At 33.9% G+C, this 16,006-nt stretch overlaps 1 protein-coding gene across 4 annotated transcripts in view; it reads left to right on the top strand.

Annotated features, from left to right (window-relative positions):
* The first annotated feature begins 74 nt into the window (after positions 1 to 74).
* LOC117406089 (calcitonin gene-related peptide type 1 receptor-like) overlaps positions 75 to 16,006 on the top strand; it is a 34,806-nt gene continuing 18,874 nt past the window's right edge. For 2 of the 4 annotated variants that reach the window (XM_034009876.3, XM_034009855.3), the window contains exons 1-2: positions 75 to 1,762; positions 15,103 to 15,202. In XM_034009876.3, coding sequence (XP_033865767.1) covers positions 15,146 to 15,202 — 57 coding nt within the window. In that variant the 5' untranslated portion in view covers positions 75 to 1,762; positions 15,103 to 15,145. Of the gene's footprint in view, positions 1,763 to 12,251; positions 12,472 to 12,714; positions 12,785 to 15,102; positions 15,203 to 16,006 lie in introns of all 4 variants that reach the window. The other 2 variants (XM_034009866.3, XM_059032184.1) reach the window with 2 other exon arrangements.

The raw sequence follows: 16,006 nt of genomic DNA, 5'->3' as shown, positions 1-16,006 counted from the left end.
ATATATCCTAGAACATTAGCCATAAAGTTATGAAAAGGACAGGATGACTGATTGGTCTTTTGCTGGAGAATAATGATGTACTATATTATAATAATTTAAAGATGATTAATTGAAATATTAGAAAGTCTTGGCTTAAGTGGATATTAGCATTACTTTATGGAGGGCTTGCAATAAATACATAACAGTGCCAGAATGTGGTATGCATACCAAAAGTTGACCTGTGTAATGTCAGAAAGTGGTACGCTGTCAGATTGTGGTACAGGTGCAATCAATTGCTATAGTCATAAGGTTTGTAGGAACATTTTAAGCGAATGCTAAAGTTAATTATACATTTATTTTTTGGAAACTTTAACTGAAAACAGACAATCAATTTCATTTGAAAGAAAAACAATTCACGACGAACAAGACAAAATGAGAAGTCACTGCAAAGTTGCACAAGTATACAAATTTACAAGACCCAATGTATTGCATATGATAAATATTTGCATACTATTTTTAATGGTGGAAAAATATGATTAAATGACATTAAAAAATGGTCATTTCCCTGCTATCTTTGCACAATTTGTTTAGGCATGCGCAAGAAAGTGCAGTGTGCTGATTTAACACGTGCCTCAAAATAACAACTTTCTAATTATTTAACTGTTAAGGGACACTGGGTTATGTTAACAAAGATGTAACTTATGAATAAAATACAAACTGTAAAGCATTCTTTAAATAGTACATGACCTAAAGATTAATTGTGAATGGGGTGCACAAGGTCAACATGAAGGACAGTACAGCTCCTTGTGTTGCATTTTCCTGCAATGGCACAAGAGGGCAGCATTTCATTAAATATTGTTTTTGAGTAGAAAGAAATTCAGAGGCGCAGTCTGAGTTTGCTTTCTGTGAAGTTTTCATCAAAGGACTTCTTTATACGTAAACCTTGCATAACCCCTGGCAGAGCAAGTCTACCTGTGATCTATCACAAGTTCTGCAGCCCTAAGCACTGCACTGTGCTGCATTCAAATGCTTTCTAAAATACCTCTGTAGATTCTGGTACAATAGTCAGCATTTTTCTATAGACATTATAAAATACAATACTGTAGATTCTGCCTTTACACAAGCAAATGTTTGAAGTTCACATTAATATGCCCTTTACAATAAAGCTATTCTAAAATGATTTGGCGTGCTAAATACTGTAGCATACTGGTTGGGGAATGTATCTGTCAAACATTTACTGTGCTTGTGAGTCCCCAGAATTTGCAATGAAAATATTGTGTCTTTTTATTCTACAATTACTTTGAAGCTACTGATGTATTTTTTCCAGTGATTTCGCACGGCAGAATTTAGCTGTGAAGATTAAAATACCATCAGCGATATAGATGCGTGGATAGCAAAGTAGGCAATATGCTCACTGATGTGTCATCCAAATTTAATTCCCAAGCTTAATTATTACACAGTTTGTTTACTTATTAAACTAGGTAGGTAGGCTATAATTTATCGTCAAGTGCAGGCGGGGTAACGTGTGATGTAACAGGAAGCCACTGTCGCTTACAGCCTGACAGCAGTTCCAAATCAACTCACATTTCAAACCAGTCGGCTTGCATTCGCAAGATTGTAATATCAGCACTCCAAAGACTGGATTACTCCCAGAGACGAGGATCAGCTTGCATTTCTTATACAGCAAAACAACCAACCCATTGGGAAAAGGGAGATTGAATTGAACTTCAGACAATTAAAGTCAGCAAACATTGCTACTTGGATTCTTTCTAACACCTTTCTGGTAAGTAGTAGTCTACTTGTTTTTTTACTACTTTTTACAACCTTTGTGAAAATGAGGAGATGCATATGCAGCACAATGCTCCGCATGAAGTATTGTGAGCCAGCACAATTAGACCACGGCATAAAAATAACAGAGGTCTCAGGTTTGCGTAAACTTTTTTTTTTTTCCTATTCTATTGCGATCAGATTCACATACTTTTCTGTATCTAAAAAGTTGTGATGTTGTATCGCGCATATGGGCAGATTCAATAGGTGCAGATGAGTGGTTTAGAGCTTATTGTGTGGACACGATGTTATTATAGCCTAGGGAATGTATAATAGCAAATCAGTTTATAATTATGTTGACATTTTGTAACTACAGATACATTAGCTACTTGGATATTAAGCAGTAAGTATGTATTATTGGGCATGTCGTTTTAATTTTAATATAGATTAAAAAAAAAAAAAAGTTTACATTTTAACGTAAAAAGAAAAATAATGATCTCTATAGAAACCTAGTGTTCTATATGTAAAACTTGTTACCGGTATTTATAGATTCCCAAAACACGCAACCTTCAATCTATTTTAAAGAGCGATAAGAAACCCTTCAGAAGGCATTGCCGTCATTTGTATCATGTCCACACGTAACTTGACTTCGCCTACTCCAAGTAAAAAAAATATATATAAAAAAATAAAACATTTATTCATAAAGCCACAGCAAACCAGTTATTATTCTTAAGTTGTGTATTTACTAGAACGTCCACGATTTATGCAAAGTGAAGAAAATATGCATTATCTCAGTGTGTGGTTTGAAAATATTGTATGTTTTTATTTGAATTGTCTTTATTATTGCTTTGGGATCACAGGGTCAACGAAAGTCCAATTATTGTTCAATACAGTGCGTGGGGTTTTCTAATTAAGAAAGCTGAATATTAACCATAAAGACACTAAACCCAATAGCAAGGAAGAAATACAGCATTCAGGTCAAGAAAGCTAATCATTTAACAGTATGAATGATTACCTCCTGGAAAATGTACGGTACTTCTGTTGTGGTAAAGAAAAAAAATATGCTGTTGACAATAAGGGAATATCTATACATAGATGTAATATCTAGCATTTTTTTTCTCCAAACCAAATAGCCATATTTTGCCAAAATTGATTTATTCAGGAAAATTTGGAATGTGCATATTGTAAATAAAACAGCGAGGAAATGTAGGCTAATTGAAATTAGTGAAGAAAACAGTGTCCTGGGAAGGTTGTATTTTATATATTGTAATAACTGCACTAATGATTTTATAGTATTATTCAATATATCTATCTATCTAATATATATATATATATATATATATATATATATATATATATATATATATATATATATATATATATATATATATATATATCAGCCATTGTTTTGTATAGATTTTCTTTTCAAAATGATGAAGTCAATGTTTCCTAAAGGTGTAAATAACATTCTGCTCATCTTAATGTATTATGTTCTATGAAATATTGCCTTCTTGGAGAAACACAATGGAAAGGATGCAAGCTGCTATTTCTGCAGGATGTGATGCTTGCCAGCAACTTAAAAAAAAAAAAAAAAAAAAAAACCTTAATAAGATAACAGTAATCATGTCATGTTACCAAAACAGAATTATGTTTTCAAGGAAAGGCCTGTCATTTCTTTCTCTTTTAACACGATTGAGAATAATTTCAAATCGTTAGCTATGCATTAGCTTAATTTGCAATTTAATTTAGGAGAACCAGCTGAAATAATAAAAACAATACCACCAAAGCCACATAGTGGTTTTAGAAAATGAAAATGTATAAATATAAAATAAAATAAAATCATTAACATCAAAAGGACACAGACCTTTGTTTTTTAACAGTGCAATTTATTGAAACTTGGATGTTATCCTATTTTGGGTTTTGTAATAAAGCTGTTACTTAAAAAGCCATTGGTTCTCAAACCTTTTTCGATGTGTTGAATGATTTCCCCCCAGCTGTGTATACATGTTTGTACTATACACTACAGCAGTACTGGTACTTGTTGCATTTACTTGTCTGTTGATGTGTTGTGTTATGTGTTGAGTATCGGTCATTTTTCAGGGAGCACCTGGATTTGGTCTTAGACCATAGGTTACGAGCCCTTATTGAAAATGTTTGAAATAGAAAACACAAAATAAAGGGCTAGCTGTTGTTTGGCAACTTCGTAAATATTGAATCCACAACTATAAAACCCTTAGTAGTGATACTAAAAGAAAACTGTAAAATTCAATGACAATGTTTTGACTATTAGTCTTTCTCAATGCCGTCAGTGTTGTGGTCCGGTCCTGGTTCGGTGTACAAATCTCTTCATGGTCCTATTAAGACAAATTAGCGTATGCTGTTTTTTTTTTTTTTCTTTTTTCATGACATTGAAGACATTTCAAAAGAATAGTCAAAATGTTTGTCATTTATTATTATTATTATTATTATTATTATTATTATTATTAGTAGTAGTAGTAGTAGTAGTATTAATACATAACTTTATTATTACAATTTAGAACCTTCTGCCTCACTGTCATCTTCCATCTGCCCTCTAAGTCAAAATATATTCAAGCTTGGCCTTTGAGTGATTACAGTAAATGGCTGTGTATCTCGGTGTGCGATCAGAAGCACTGCTGTTGTCTTGTCAGTGAGACCCTCGGGCAAATGATGTAATTAATATTTATTTCTTAGCAGACGCCCTTATCCAGGGCGACTTACAATTTATCACATTATTTTTACATACAATTACCCATTTATACAGTTTTTTTTTTTTTACTGGAGCAATCTAGGTAAAGTACCTTGCTGAATGGTACAGCAGCAGTGTCCCCCACCTGGGCTTGAACCCACAACCCTCTGGTCAAGAATCCAGAGCCCTGACCACTACTCTGCTAATACACAAAAACACTATTGGTGAGCTTTACAGCTGTAAATATAAACTAATCTTAGTTTTGTTGTAAGACAATTAGCTTGACTGTGTGCAAATTGCAGGCAAATTTGTTGTCATATGAGACCATTTAGATTTAGAAATCAGATGTTGACCACAACTGTATTTGTTGAGACCAGTTACGTTAAATTCATAACAGGTAGCTGAATAAAACTAACTTACTTTAATTGCAGAAGTTCTTATTTAAATTCGTTGAAACCATGTTATTGACATAGAGAACCACACACACTCACCACCCCCTCATTGTCATCTAATGTGCTCCTGGCTATCAGCTGCTTTATTCCCATAAGGCATGTTTATCCAGTCCAGACACAAAAATACTGTGTCTGTTTTCAAACACTCTCAATACACGGTCTGCCTACACACGCTGATGCGTTTATCTTGGTTCTTGGTCGCTGCTTATCTCGGTTTTAATCAGTTGATAAATAGGATGTGAACAAGTTTAGAGTTTACAGTTTAAAAGTGTTTTTTTCTAATTGCAGTGTAGTGTTTCCTCATTTTAAAAATGCAGTCAGGTGGCACAGTTTATGGAACCTGCAATATGTGTTCTTCTTTAAGTGCATGCTGTACATGGCACTTTGAGGAAGCAATAGTCCTACTCCCTTATAACTGCTTTCGTGCTTTATAAAGAGAGAGCCAAGGGGTGTATCCCTGTACATAGGAAGTTGCAGCCTGATGTGTTTAAAACATACTGTCACTGGCAGACAGTTGTTTCCTGACAAAGAGTGTTGAGAATCGTGTGTCGTGGTATTTTGGGAGTAGAGGTCGCTAGGATTGTATACATCTCTCTAACCACACCCACGGCTGGCAAGAAAGTTATCATGTTTGTGTTCTTGTACAAGATGGGCAGGATGGATATAAAAGACACATAACATCTTTAACACATTTAAAAATGTGAACAGTAGTATTTTCAATCAACCAAATGGTGTTAGGACTCTCATTAAGTAAGGTCAGAGCATAATGTAATAATCACAGTCTTGTTATGCCTGTATTCTTTTACTCATGACTTAATGCTTCAAACATTTTCTCATTAATTTTGGTTCTTAACATTTTTAGAAAACGCCATTAGCAAGAATCAATTGAAGAAAAGACCCCAGTAGAACCACACAAAAACTAGGCTGGAGTCTTATTTTGAATCTAGGTTGTATTGCAATGTATCTATTAAACCAAAAAGGGATCTCATCCAGTACTGCTAAGGTTTCTCTTTTAGTTCCCATAAAGTTTTATATGAGCTGATCATTTATTTCCACCAAAGCAATTGTTTTTGCATCTCACAGACTTGATTGAATCATATAAAATCATCACCATTGAACCATTTCCAAGAAATAAAGCAGATAATATATAATAATTACAGCAAATATGATCATTTTCATCTCAAGGTTCATGGGATTTGGCAGGTATATGATTTTCATATTTCCTGGTTTTCAAAGATAGCATAAGCTATCAGTAGCCTGAGATATTTGATCACTAAACTGCTGGTCTGATGATGTCATCTTTACCCAAACACAAATCAATTGCTTTTCAGCACTAATAAATATTTTAAGGTAAATAAAACCAAAATTCCACACAGATCTGTTCAGGACAGTCTCCTGAATGATATGCAACATATTGACCTATTATGCTGTTAACTGCAATATATGTAATTTAACCTAACAGTGTCATATACGTAGCAAGTGGAAGTAATTTAAGTCAATTTAATAGTATAAACTAAAGGTTTTAATTACACTCTCTTTGCCATTAAACACAAGCTCCTAGTATTTTTGCTGTTGTTTAGCCAATTGCAATTGGTGTCAGGTGGTCAAGGTACATTTGAACTGACTCTGTCCTTCACATAATATTCATGCATTTGTGAAAAATATCACCCTTCAAAATCTGGACTAATAGTGTTGGTATTCACAGATGTAAATGCAGCTAACCATAGTAACTTATTTCACAATTTGCCACCTTCTTTTTTTTTCTTTGCCTTATGAGTTTGGCTTTCTGCCTTCTTCAGTGAAGTACACATTTTATCATAGTATCTCATGGGAAACAACATTTTCATTGCAGTCGATACCAGACAAGATGAGAATGTTTGTTTAAACTCCTTATAAATAAGTCTCACCCTTTGACTAAAAGGAGTATGACTATATACATGTGTGTATGAAAACAAAAAGCAGAAAAGACCAGGCTGACACCAAGTGTCTAGTAGAATTCTACAGATTAGCACTGTAAATGAGCAACATTCAAAGTTCCACAAGACTCAACAAAAAGAATTGTATGGAATTGTGTAGAATGCTCAAAGCATATTACATGTGACAGTCAGAGGTTGTTTGGACATTTAATAAAAAGGCAGACTTGGAAATATTATAGTCAACACCCAATGAGGCCAGTGTATGTGTGTCATGTCTGATCATAGTCAAGCCTTTACATTTTAGGTCAAAGCCTGTTATGCATTGGTAATGTTATCACCCTGCATATCCAACTAATATACATGTATTTAGTTATGTATATCTAGTAGATGGATCATCCAGTGGTTCAATAGCACTAGCTCATGAGTTTCAGAATTGAGGTAATGATGACCAGTCCCCTGTATTGCCCATCTAGTTCTGCCTTGTGATGGGTTAGGTTAACACACAGGTCGCCTGAATTTCAAGAATAATTTGTGACAGCAGTTATTCATAACAATGTGAATTCTGAGCACAGCAAAGAGACCCTTATTTTTAAAATGATTGTAATATACTGTTTTATTTACTGTCACTCTGACTCTGCGGTAGTTCTGTCCTATAAACAGGCAGTGCATCTCGAAAAATGCGCATGTGCAAACTGGTAAGGGCAAGCATCTCATTGACCTCTGAGATGCTCCTGATTACATATGCAGACCAGATGTGCCTGTGCAGAATGATCGCTCCATTACTTGCACATACTTAACTTTGCGTCACTTAGGACTTGGCTTAAATGATGTGACGCAGCTATAAAAAGGTGTGCTTGTGTGAGATAAGTCATGAAAAGCCATGACACACAGTATTTCTGTCATGTGCAGATATGGCAATAACTTAGAAAATGCTGTATGTCATGGCCTTTAATGAGATATCTTGTTTATACCAAGAATGCATACATCAATAATATAGCGTATATACATATTTCATTTAAACACATGCCTTATGGGGAAAAAAATTTGATGTCTCTTGTGTGGTTAATTTGTTTATGAAGGGCTATATTAAAAATAAATTCTATATTCTATTGTAATGCGGTTAGTGTTTTTGCCGTCACTCATCACTCTTGCCAATTACAAATGTTTTTTGACAGTGACAAAGAAAAAATCAGCCCAGTAGTCACAAGTGATGACAGAAAAAATCAGCCCAGTAGTCACTAGTGATGACTGCTTTTGTTTTGTATAATTTGTTTAATTTTTCAATAATTGTTTAATAGGATGTTAGTAGTTAAAACACAACCACACAATATGATAGAGACAGATATAGCAGAAGATCATACTACTAGAATCTCCATGGAACTATAAAAAATGTTGCTAGTACTACCCACGTTCCATAGAGCTCAGTGGTTCTTGCTAATTCTGCATTTTTGTCATTTGCTAATCTTAAAAAGAATGCGTCTCCAGGCAGAAGGTATCTGTTTTCTGAAATAAGTTGTGTGTACAATTCTGTAGTGACATTTTATCATCGTCAGATATTTATGATGTACAGTAATTGAGATGGTTTAACTAATAATTAATACATATTTGTAAATTAAATAAGGTTGTTTAAAATATTAAAGGTGCCCCTATCAAAACCTTCATAGTTGTTTTAAATTATATGCAGTATGCAGTACAATGCATTTGCGTTGCAGGGTGTCAAAAGAAGAAAATAAAAATTGTTGAAGTGAAGTTTCTGTAGCCATGAGAATGATCTGTTGACTGTCATGATCCCTTTGCCTGTGTGAAAGGGTGATTTTTTCTTGTATTTAGCTGCTAAAAGATACCAAAATAATAGTAGAAATAGACACAAAAAAGAAAAACGCCTGCAAATTGTGAGATAAGAAGGCTTTATTTTGAGTGAATACTGGCCCTGATTTGAAACCATTCTTTTACAACAGGAAAAAACAAGCACATGAGTCCAGTGATAACATCTGTTCACTAAAGCTTAGTGCTTCCACCTGTCATAGTTTTCCCTTGACCGTACTGGTTTGAGGTAGGTGGCCTGGGTTTCAGTATGCTTTTCAGGATTACATAAAATCCTTGGTTTTAATCTTACAGTGTCTCTCAGCTACGCACAAGGGCCTTAAACAAGCACCGGAAGTTTAATCTACATCCATGCTGATAGCGCCAATATCAATCCAGACAGAATACAAGCTGTTGTTAACCTCTTATTGAGCAAAAAAATCCTTAACTTACAAACAAGGTTACTGTGTTATATCCGGAGGTCATGGATACAAAGAGGGACTGAAAGATACATAAGCTGGACATTAAGTACTCCGTGTAAAGCAACCAGAATGGTGGACATGTTAAAGACAACTGGTTGCAACTTTTGGTACTGTAACATAAGTTAGAGACATGAAACACATGACTATACTCTGTACTTTGAATACTGTATCAGTCAATAAATATTGATCTCCCTATCCCAAAAATGCTTTATAATGTATTTGAATTGCTTAGTTGGAGTTTTTCTTGCTTTAATTTCTGTATCAATGCTTCAGCCACCTTGAATCAATGTTCCAACCATTTACGTAAAACTATTCATTAAAAAAGTGTCTCTGATTTTTATTTTCATTGGTAATAATATTCCATTAATTAAAATGATAGATTGTATTCATCCTCTGAATAGAAGACTGCCCCTTTACTCAGGGGAGTCTCATTGAGTATTTTGCCTGAATTTTTGCCTGAATTGTGCTATCTTGGTGAGATTTCGTGAAAGTGGTGTTAAACTTGATTAAACTAATCATCCAATCTGGTCTTGTCCACACAGGTTTTATGAACCAAAGAAAAATCTCCCAGCTGGGTTCAGTCGCACATGTGGCTGGCTATACATCATGTTGATGTACTATTTTATGAAGCCAATAGCATTCATTTTCCTTTACAGCTGTAGCTGCAGCAAGGGAATATGTTATTATTATTATTTATTTCTTAGCAGACGCCCTTATCCAGGGCAACTTACAATTGTTACAAAATATCACATTATTTTTACATACAGTTACCCATTTATACAGTTGAGCTTTTACTGGAGCAATCTAGGTAAAGTACCTTGCTCAAGGGTACAGCAGCAGTGTCCCCCCACCTGGGATTGAACCCATGACCCACCAGTCAAGAGTCCAGAGCCCTAACCACTACTCCACACTGCTGCCCAATATGTACTGGAAAATGTTTTGTTTTTAAGAGTAAAATAGGGCTGTAACGAAGGGTACATTTTGACCTTCAAGAGTTTAGAACACATTACCGAAGGAAGTTTCAAACCATCGATGGCACAAATTTGCATAATTTACTGGTGATGTCACCATAGCTACTAGTTTATATTTGATTGAAAATCCTATTATTTTACAGGTAATCCATATAAATAGAATAGAACATCCACATGTAGCTTAACAATACATTATATAGAACAGTAATCAGGTTTTTATAATTTAAATAAAAATAAAAATGCACATTGTTTATGTACATGTAACTGATGCTGCTTGTGATATATACAGTAAGGTTGCATTGCGGTAGCACCTTACTGCAGCCAACTAAAAGAACTGCAGCTGATTTAGGCAGGTTATTAGACACAGTGACATTTTACTATTTTAATACTACTACTACTCATAAAACAAATAATAATAATACTATTATGCCAAAGCACTGAAGTGCTTTGGCATAATATACCCTGCTCTAATGTATGGCAGTGGCGCCATATAGAGTTCTTGTATTTTAGTGGATTTTAATACATTTTTTGTTTTAGTAATATGCATTATACAAATTAAAAATTAAAAAAAGAAAAAAATATATAGTGCGTAAATGCCGCCTGACGAATCTTCAAAGGGTTAAACTACCTTTGAATTCCTGGCTAGCGAATGAATCTTCGAACCTTTGAGCACAGCCATAAAAATAAAAGACTTTGTTTCTCAGTCTTTTTTATCAGTAGTAGTATTTCTTTTTTTTTTTTTTTTTTTTTTTTTAGCATTTCGGTGCTTTTGGATTAGTCATACACAGGAGGGTAATTTGCTATAGGGCAGGGGGGCAGTTGCCCCTCCCCCACAGACCTTGGTTTTTGATTGATAGTTCATCGTTGTCTAGTGATTAGATTGACAACACAGAATGACACTGAATTCTATTATTTCTGTAATAATGTGATATTATTGACATCATGATGAGTCACAGGGAAATGTCAGATATGTTTGTCACAGCTTGTTAAGCTCTTGTGTAGGGCTGTGCTATGCATTTTCAGGTTGGGCTGTTGCTGTGCGTTTTCAGATTTAGGCTCATGTGTAGGGCTGGGCTGTGTGGTTTCAGATTTAAGCTCTTGTGTAGGGCTGTGCTGAGCATTTTCAGGTTGGGCTGTGCTTTGTGTTTTCAGGTTTAGGCTCATGTGTAGGGCTGTGCTGTGCGTTTTCAGATTTAGGCCCATGTGTAGGGCTGGGCTGTGTGTTTTCGGGTTTGCATAGCTGCTGTATAAACTCATCGTTGTCTTTTTCACAGTGGATCGTCAGAAAATAATTTTAAGGTGGTACACTACAGTATTAGATACATTCTGGTAGGCAATGTTATACATAAAAATCAATGCAATACATTACTTTTTTCGAGTTTGTTATAATCCAGTGCCGTGCTTTAAAAATACTTGCATTGCTGTATAATTTATTTTAAGAATAAGAACAATGTTGACAAAGCGCAGCACACTATCTCGTTGTAAACTGGCCCAATTACTGCCTGTTTTTTCTCATTCATGACGCTATCTGGGACAATGTTAAATGTTGACACAACTTTGCCTCCCCCCCCCCTGTTATTTTACACTAAACACACTTTCTCTATGTAATGTCAAATAAATATTGTTTACACCAACTACACCTTCACAATAGCTCTTGTAATTTGTTCTCATTATTTTTAATTACAGATTAAATATCCTTTACTGAATATCTTTGCTATATGCTTCAGAAACAAACTTACTTCCTGTGACTCAAACAGTTATTGATCATTTAATCAAATGTGCTAACTGACGCAGATTGCATTCCTATACAGATTTTTTAAAGATCCAAAATATTACACCAAAAAATGTTCCGCAAGGGAACAATAAAAGAGCAGAAAGCAAACATCCTGTGACTCTCGTAGGATGTTTACAATGCACACTGCAAAGACAATAGACTTGGTAAGCTAGCACAATATTGATATCATGCACACACAGCTATAGCACACATTCCATATCTAAGTCCCCAAATACAGAATATTTTTGTTTTTTGTAACATGCTGAAAATGTTAATGAACAATGGCATGCTGCACATGCATTTATTATTAATCTGTGGTGTGTTTGTGATTTAAACTTTGTGGGGTGGTCATCTTGGAATGCAGTCTGTTGACAACCGTTTTGTTTATATTCCCCCCTAGTTCTGGGCAGCTCCCCCAACTTAAAAAAGTGATTACCAACACTGTATATCTCTCCAGAGCACACCCTGCGGGCCTCAATGGTGAGAGAGTTACTGAACATTAACCCTTTTGAGTGCTTTAAATCAGCTTGAGCACCAATAAACTATTCAAAGAAATCCAGACTGGGGTTACAGTTTTCCAAGAGGCAGAGAGCTGAGTGGATACTGTGAGCACAATTATGGTATGTAGCCTGAATACCCTGTGTTGCTTCGCTGAGATATTCTTTTCAGCACACAACAGACAGTTGCAATCAGTGTTTTTTCTTCCTAAAAAAAAAAAAGAAATATTTCTTATGCTGGGAATACCTGTTAAACTATAAATAGATGGTTCAAGAGTCATGTTTCAAATAGCAAGTGTACAGTAGGTAATGAGAACACAGCCAGCTGCACAATTATTTATTCAATGTCATGAATAACTATTCCAGGTAATGACTGCTGGGGAAATAACAGCTGAGGAGCACGGACTTTACCTAACATTTAGAAAAAAGGACACCTGTAAGTAAAGTTATGAAATCACCACTTCTTACCTACAAGTTCAGTGAACATAGGCTGAACAGTCCTACCGTGTAGAATTATATGCAAAACTATAACACAGGTGTAAATAGGCTAGGTTTAAATGTGTCTCTGTCATGATCAGCAAATTAATAACTTAATATTTTATAGTAAATTGTGTATATTTGTTATACGTGGTCTTTATACTTGTAATTACTTGTAATGTAAAAGAGGTAGCTTGACAAAAAAACAAAAAAAAAACAAAGACATTGCACAGCCCAAAGGGAGTGTGCTGTTCCACTGTTCAAACATACCAGGCTCATTCACACAAGCAGTTTTAAAGCTGTACCCTCATATTACCTACAGGGATCACAATCTGTAGCAGCAGTGGTTAATACGCAACCTTGAGGAGCTTGTGTTTCTCAGTTCTTCTGTCTATTGCACTTCTAATTTGGATTTTAATTGTAGCTAAACTCATACATTAAAACACAAAATTATTATTTCTGTATTTGTATTTACTAGTTGATTCTCAAAAGCATTGCTTAATCCCCAATATGCTATAAACAGGGGCAGGACAGCCCTGGAAAACAAGTTGAATCTCAGTGGATCTACCCTGTTTAAATGTCTCCTAATAAATAAATAAAAACTAAGTAATACTAAAGAAAAACTAATTGTCCATACCTCCCCAACAAATATTATTCTGTTTTTAAATCTGTCGACTGGCAACATATTATAATGTTAGCTCATCCAAATATTTCCATATTTACAAAATGCATTAATCAGCTTTGGGCATCAGTAATAGCCTCTGGCTTTATTAAATAGTTGTTTGTTTGTTTTTTGTCTTTGTTTGGAGTGGGTGAGGGGCTGTGATCCCGTAATTTAAATGAGTGACTTTATATAGTCTGTAGTAATGCTCACTCTTTGTTAAGTCTGCTGTAGACAAGCAAGGAAATTATTTTTCATGTTTGCTGAGGTTAATGTTCCTAGATTAATTATTCATACTTTGCCTGTTGGGATGTGTGGCCGTAGAAGACCTCTCCACTTTAACAAATGTAACAAAAAAAGCAGCACACATTTTGATACCTTGCTGCAGTTGGGGCACTGTTCATTTTTATGTATTTTTTTTTCTCCAGATTTGATTTTAACATTCATATGCATAGCCGACCAATTCTAACAAAAATATATATTTATTCCCATACGGAAAGAAAATATATTTTATATATATTTATTATGAATGGCAAACATGTTAAATATATGAATAATATATTTATAACCTTACCATATTTTTCAACATATAAAATAATAAATATATGGCTCATAGATTGAATTATATTTAAAATATATTCCAAATGCACCAGATATTTTAAATATATTTTTTATACATTACTAATGTATTTTAACTGACTAAAATATATTTTACAATATATTGTTATAATATATATATATATATATATATATATATATATATATATATATATATATATATATATATATATAGTTAATAATCACTAAAATTAACTAGTTCTATATTTGTCATATAGATAGGGCTTCTGATTTTCGGTTTTAACCGATAAAACCCAATAAAACACCCGATACAAAAAAAATGAAATCGGTGGATACAGAATATCCACCAATATATTTTCTCATATATATATATATATATATATAATATATACTTTTATATTTTAAAAGCATTAATGATATATTTAACATATATACACAATTATATATTTTAAATACACAAAACATACATTTACCATATATATTTTTTGTATCTAGAAAAGGGGCCAATTTTGGTGTATGAAAAATGGATAAAATATCTTGATAATCTACTTTTAATATATACTATTTAATACAAGAATGATATTGGTAAAATATAAGTATCATACATTTCTTATTATATATATAAAAAATATATTTCTGTATGGGTTATTACATTTTTTAATTTGTAAAAAAATAAAAAAATAAATCAAGTAAATCATTGTTTCTGTGTTGTGTTGATGCTCAAGGTTGATTACTTGGTTTGCGCGTGCATTTTTTAATGCTCACAGCTACAGTACTGTAGAAACATTAATCAGCACTATAAGAAGCTGCCGGATATTTCACACACAAGCCTCCTAGTTTGTGTTCATTTCCGTGGCATTATGAAAGCATATTTACCTAACACATTTTCATTATGTGGCTCAACCTGATATCCAGACTATAGACTATAGCACTGTGGGATGATGTTTGAAACAGTGCCATGAAAAAATGTTTTTTGAATGTGAAATTCAAAATTCCAGAGAAATTCATACCTGTTTTGTATACTTTTGTTGTTTCAGTCTGATAAGAGTTCTGCATTGCTGCTTCAGTCCTGTGTCAATTATGAAGATGGAGAAACACTGGGTGCCTTCTCTTTTGTTACTTAGTTCTGTTGCTAAGGTAAGATTTTCACTGAATTTCAATATATTTATCTGTGTGTCTGGAACTGTTATCTATTACAGAATGCACCACTACATGTACAGCATTATATATTTCACAGTTGTTTGACATTGACCATGCAGGTGACATCTGTGTGCAATTATTTTTTCAATGTGTACTAGATCAAGTACAACTAATTCTAGGAGTACATTATAATTATGGTTCTGGAATGTTTTAGCTGTTTATAAAAAGTACCAAAAAATAAATAAATAAAAAAAAAACTAGGATAACTGTGGAATTATTTAATGTCATGGCTTCATAAAATGCAGAGGAGGATCTATGTAAATGCAGGAAAATGATCTGAATAGTTAATCAATTGGCTATGAATTGAGTTGATAAACAAAATAAATAAATAAGATCTTATCAGCACCAAAGCAAAAGAACAAATTTAAAAAGGAAATCAGCATTTTTGTTCGGAATGCAACATTTCTCTTAAGGGTTTCCCTTTATGGACTGTTAAGAAGAAACTGCTTTCAATGTTCGGATATAGCCCCTTAGTGAATGCTTCTTAGTTTAAAATCGATGTCATTAGTTTGTGCCAACATTGAAAATGTATTTAAATGAATGCGGAACTAAACATATGGAAAGTAAATTGCAAGCTCTCGCCGAATTCATCAGAACTCAATCCAGCATTTAGAGATATTTAGATAAGCTAATTCGATATGCCTACCAGTTTCCAGATAGTAATCTCTTCTGTTTTCTAATGAACTGTTCAAGCTGCGTTGGGGAATATTTCAGTGTCTGAGGTAATGTAAATCTGCCAAA

This window comes from Acipenser ruthenus, chromosome 10, assembly GCF_902713425.1.
Source record: "Acipenser ruthenus chromosome 10, fAciRut3.2 maternal haplotype, whole genome shotgun sequence".
NCBI lineage: Eukaryota > Metazoa > Chordata > Actinopteri > Acipenseriformes > Acipenseridae > Acipenser > Acipenser ruthenus.
This window is presented reverse-complemented; position numbering and strand designations above follow the sequence as displayed.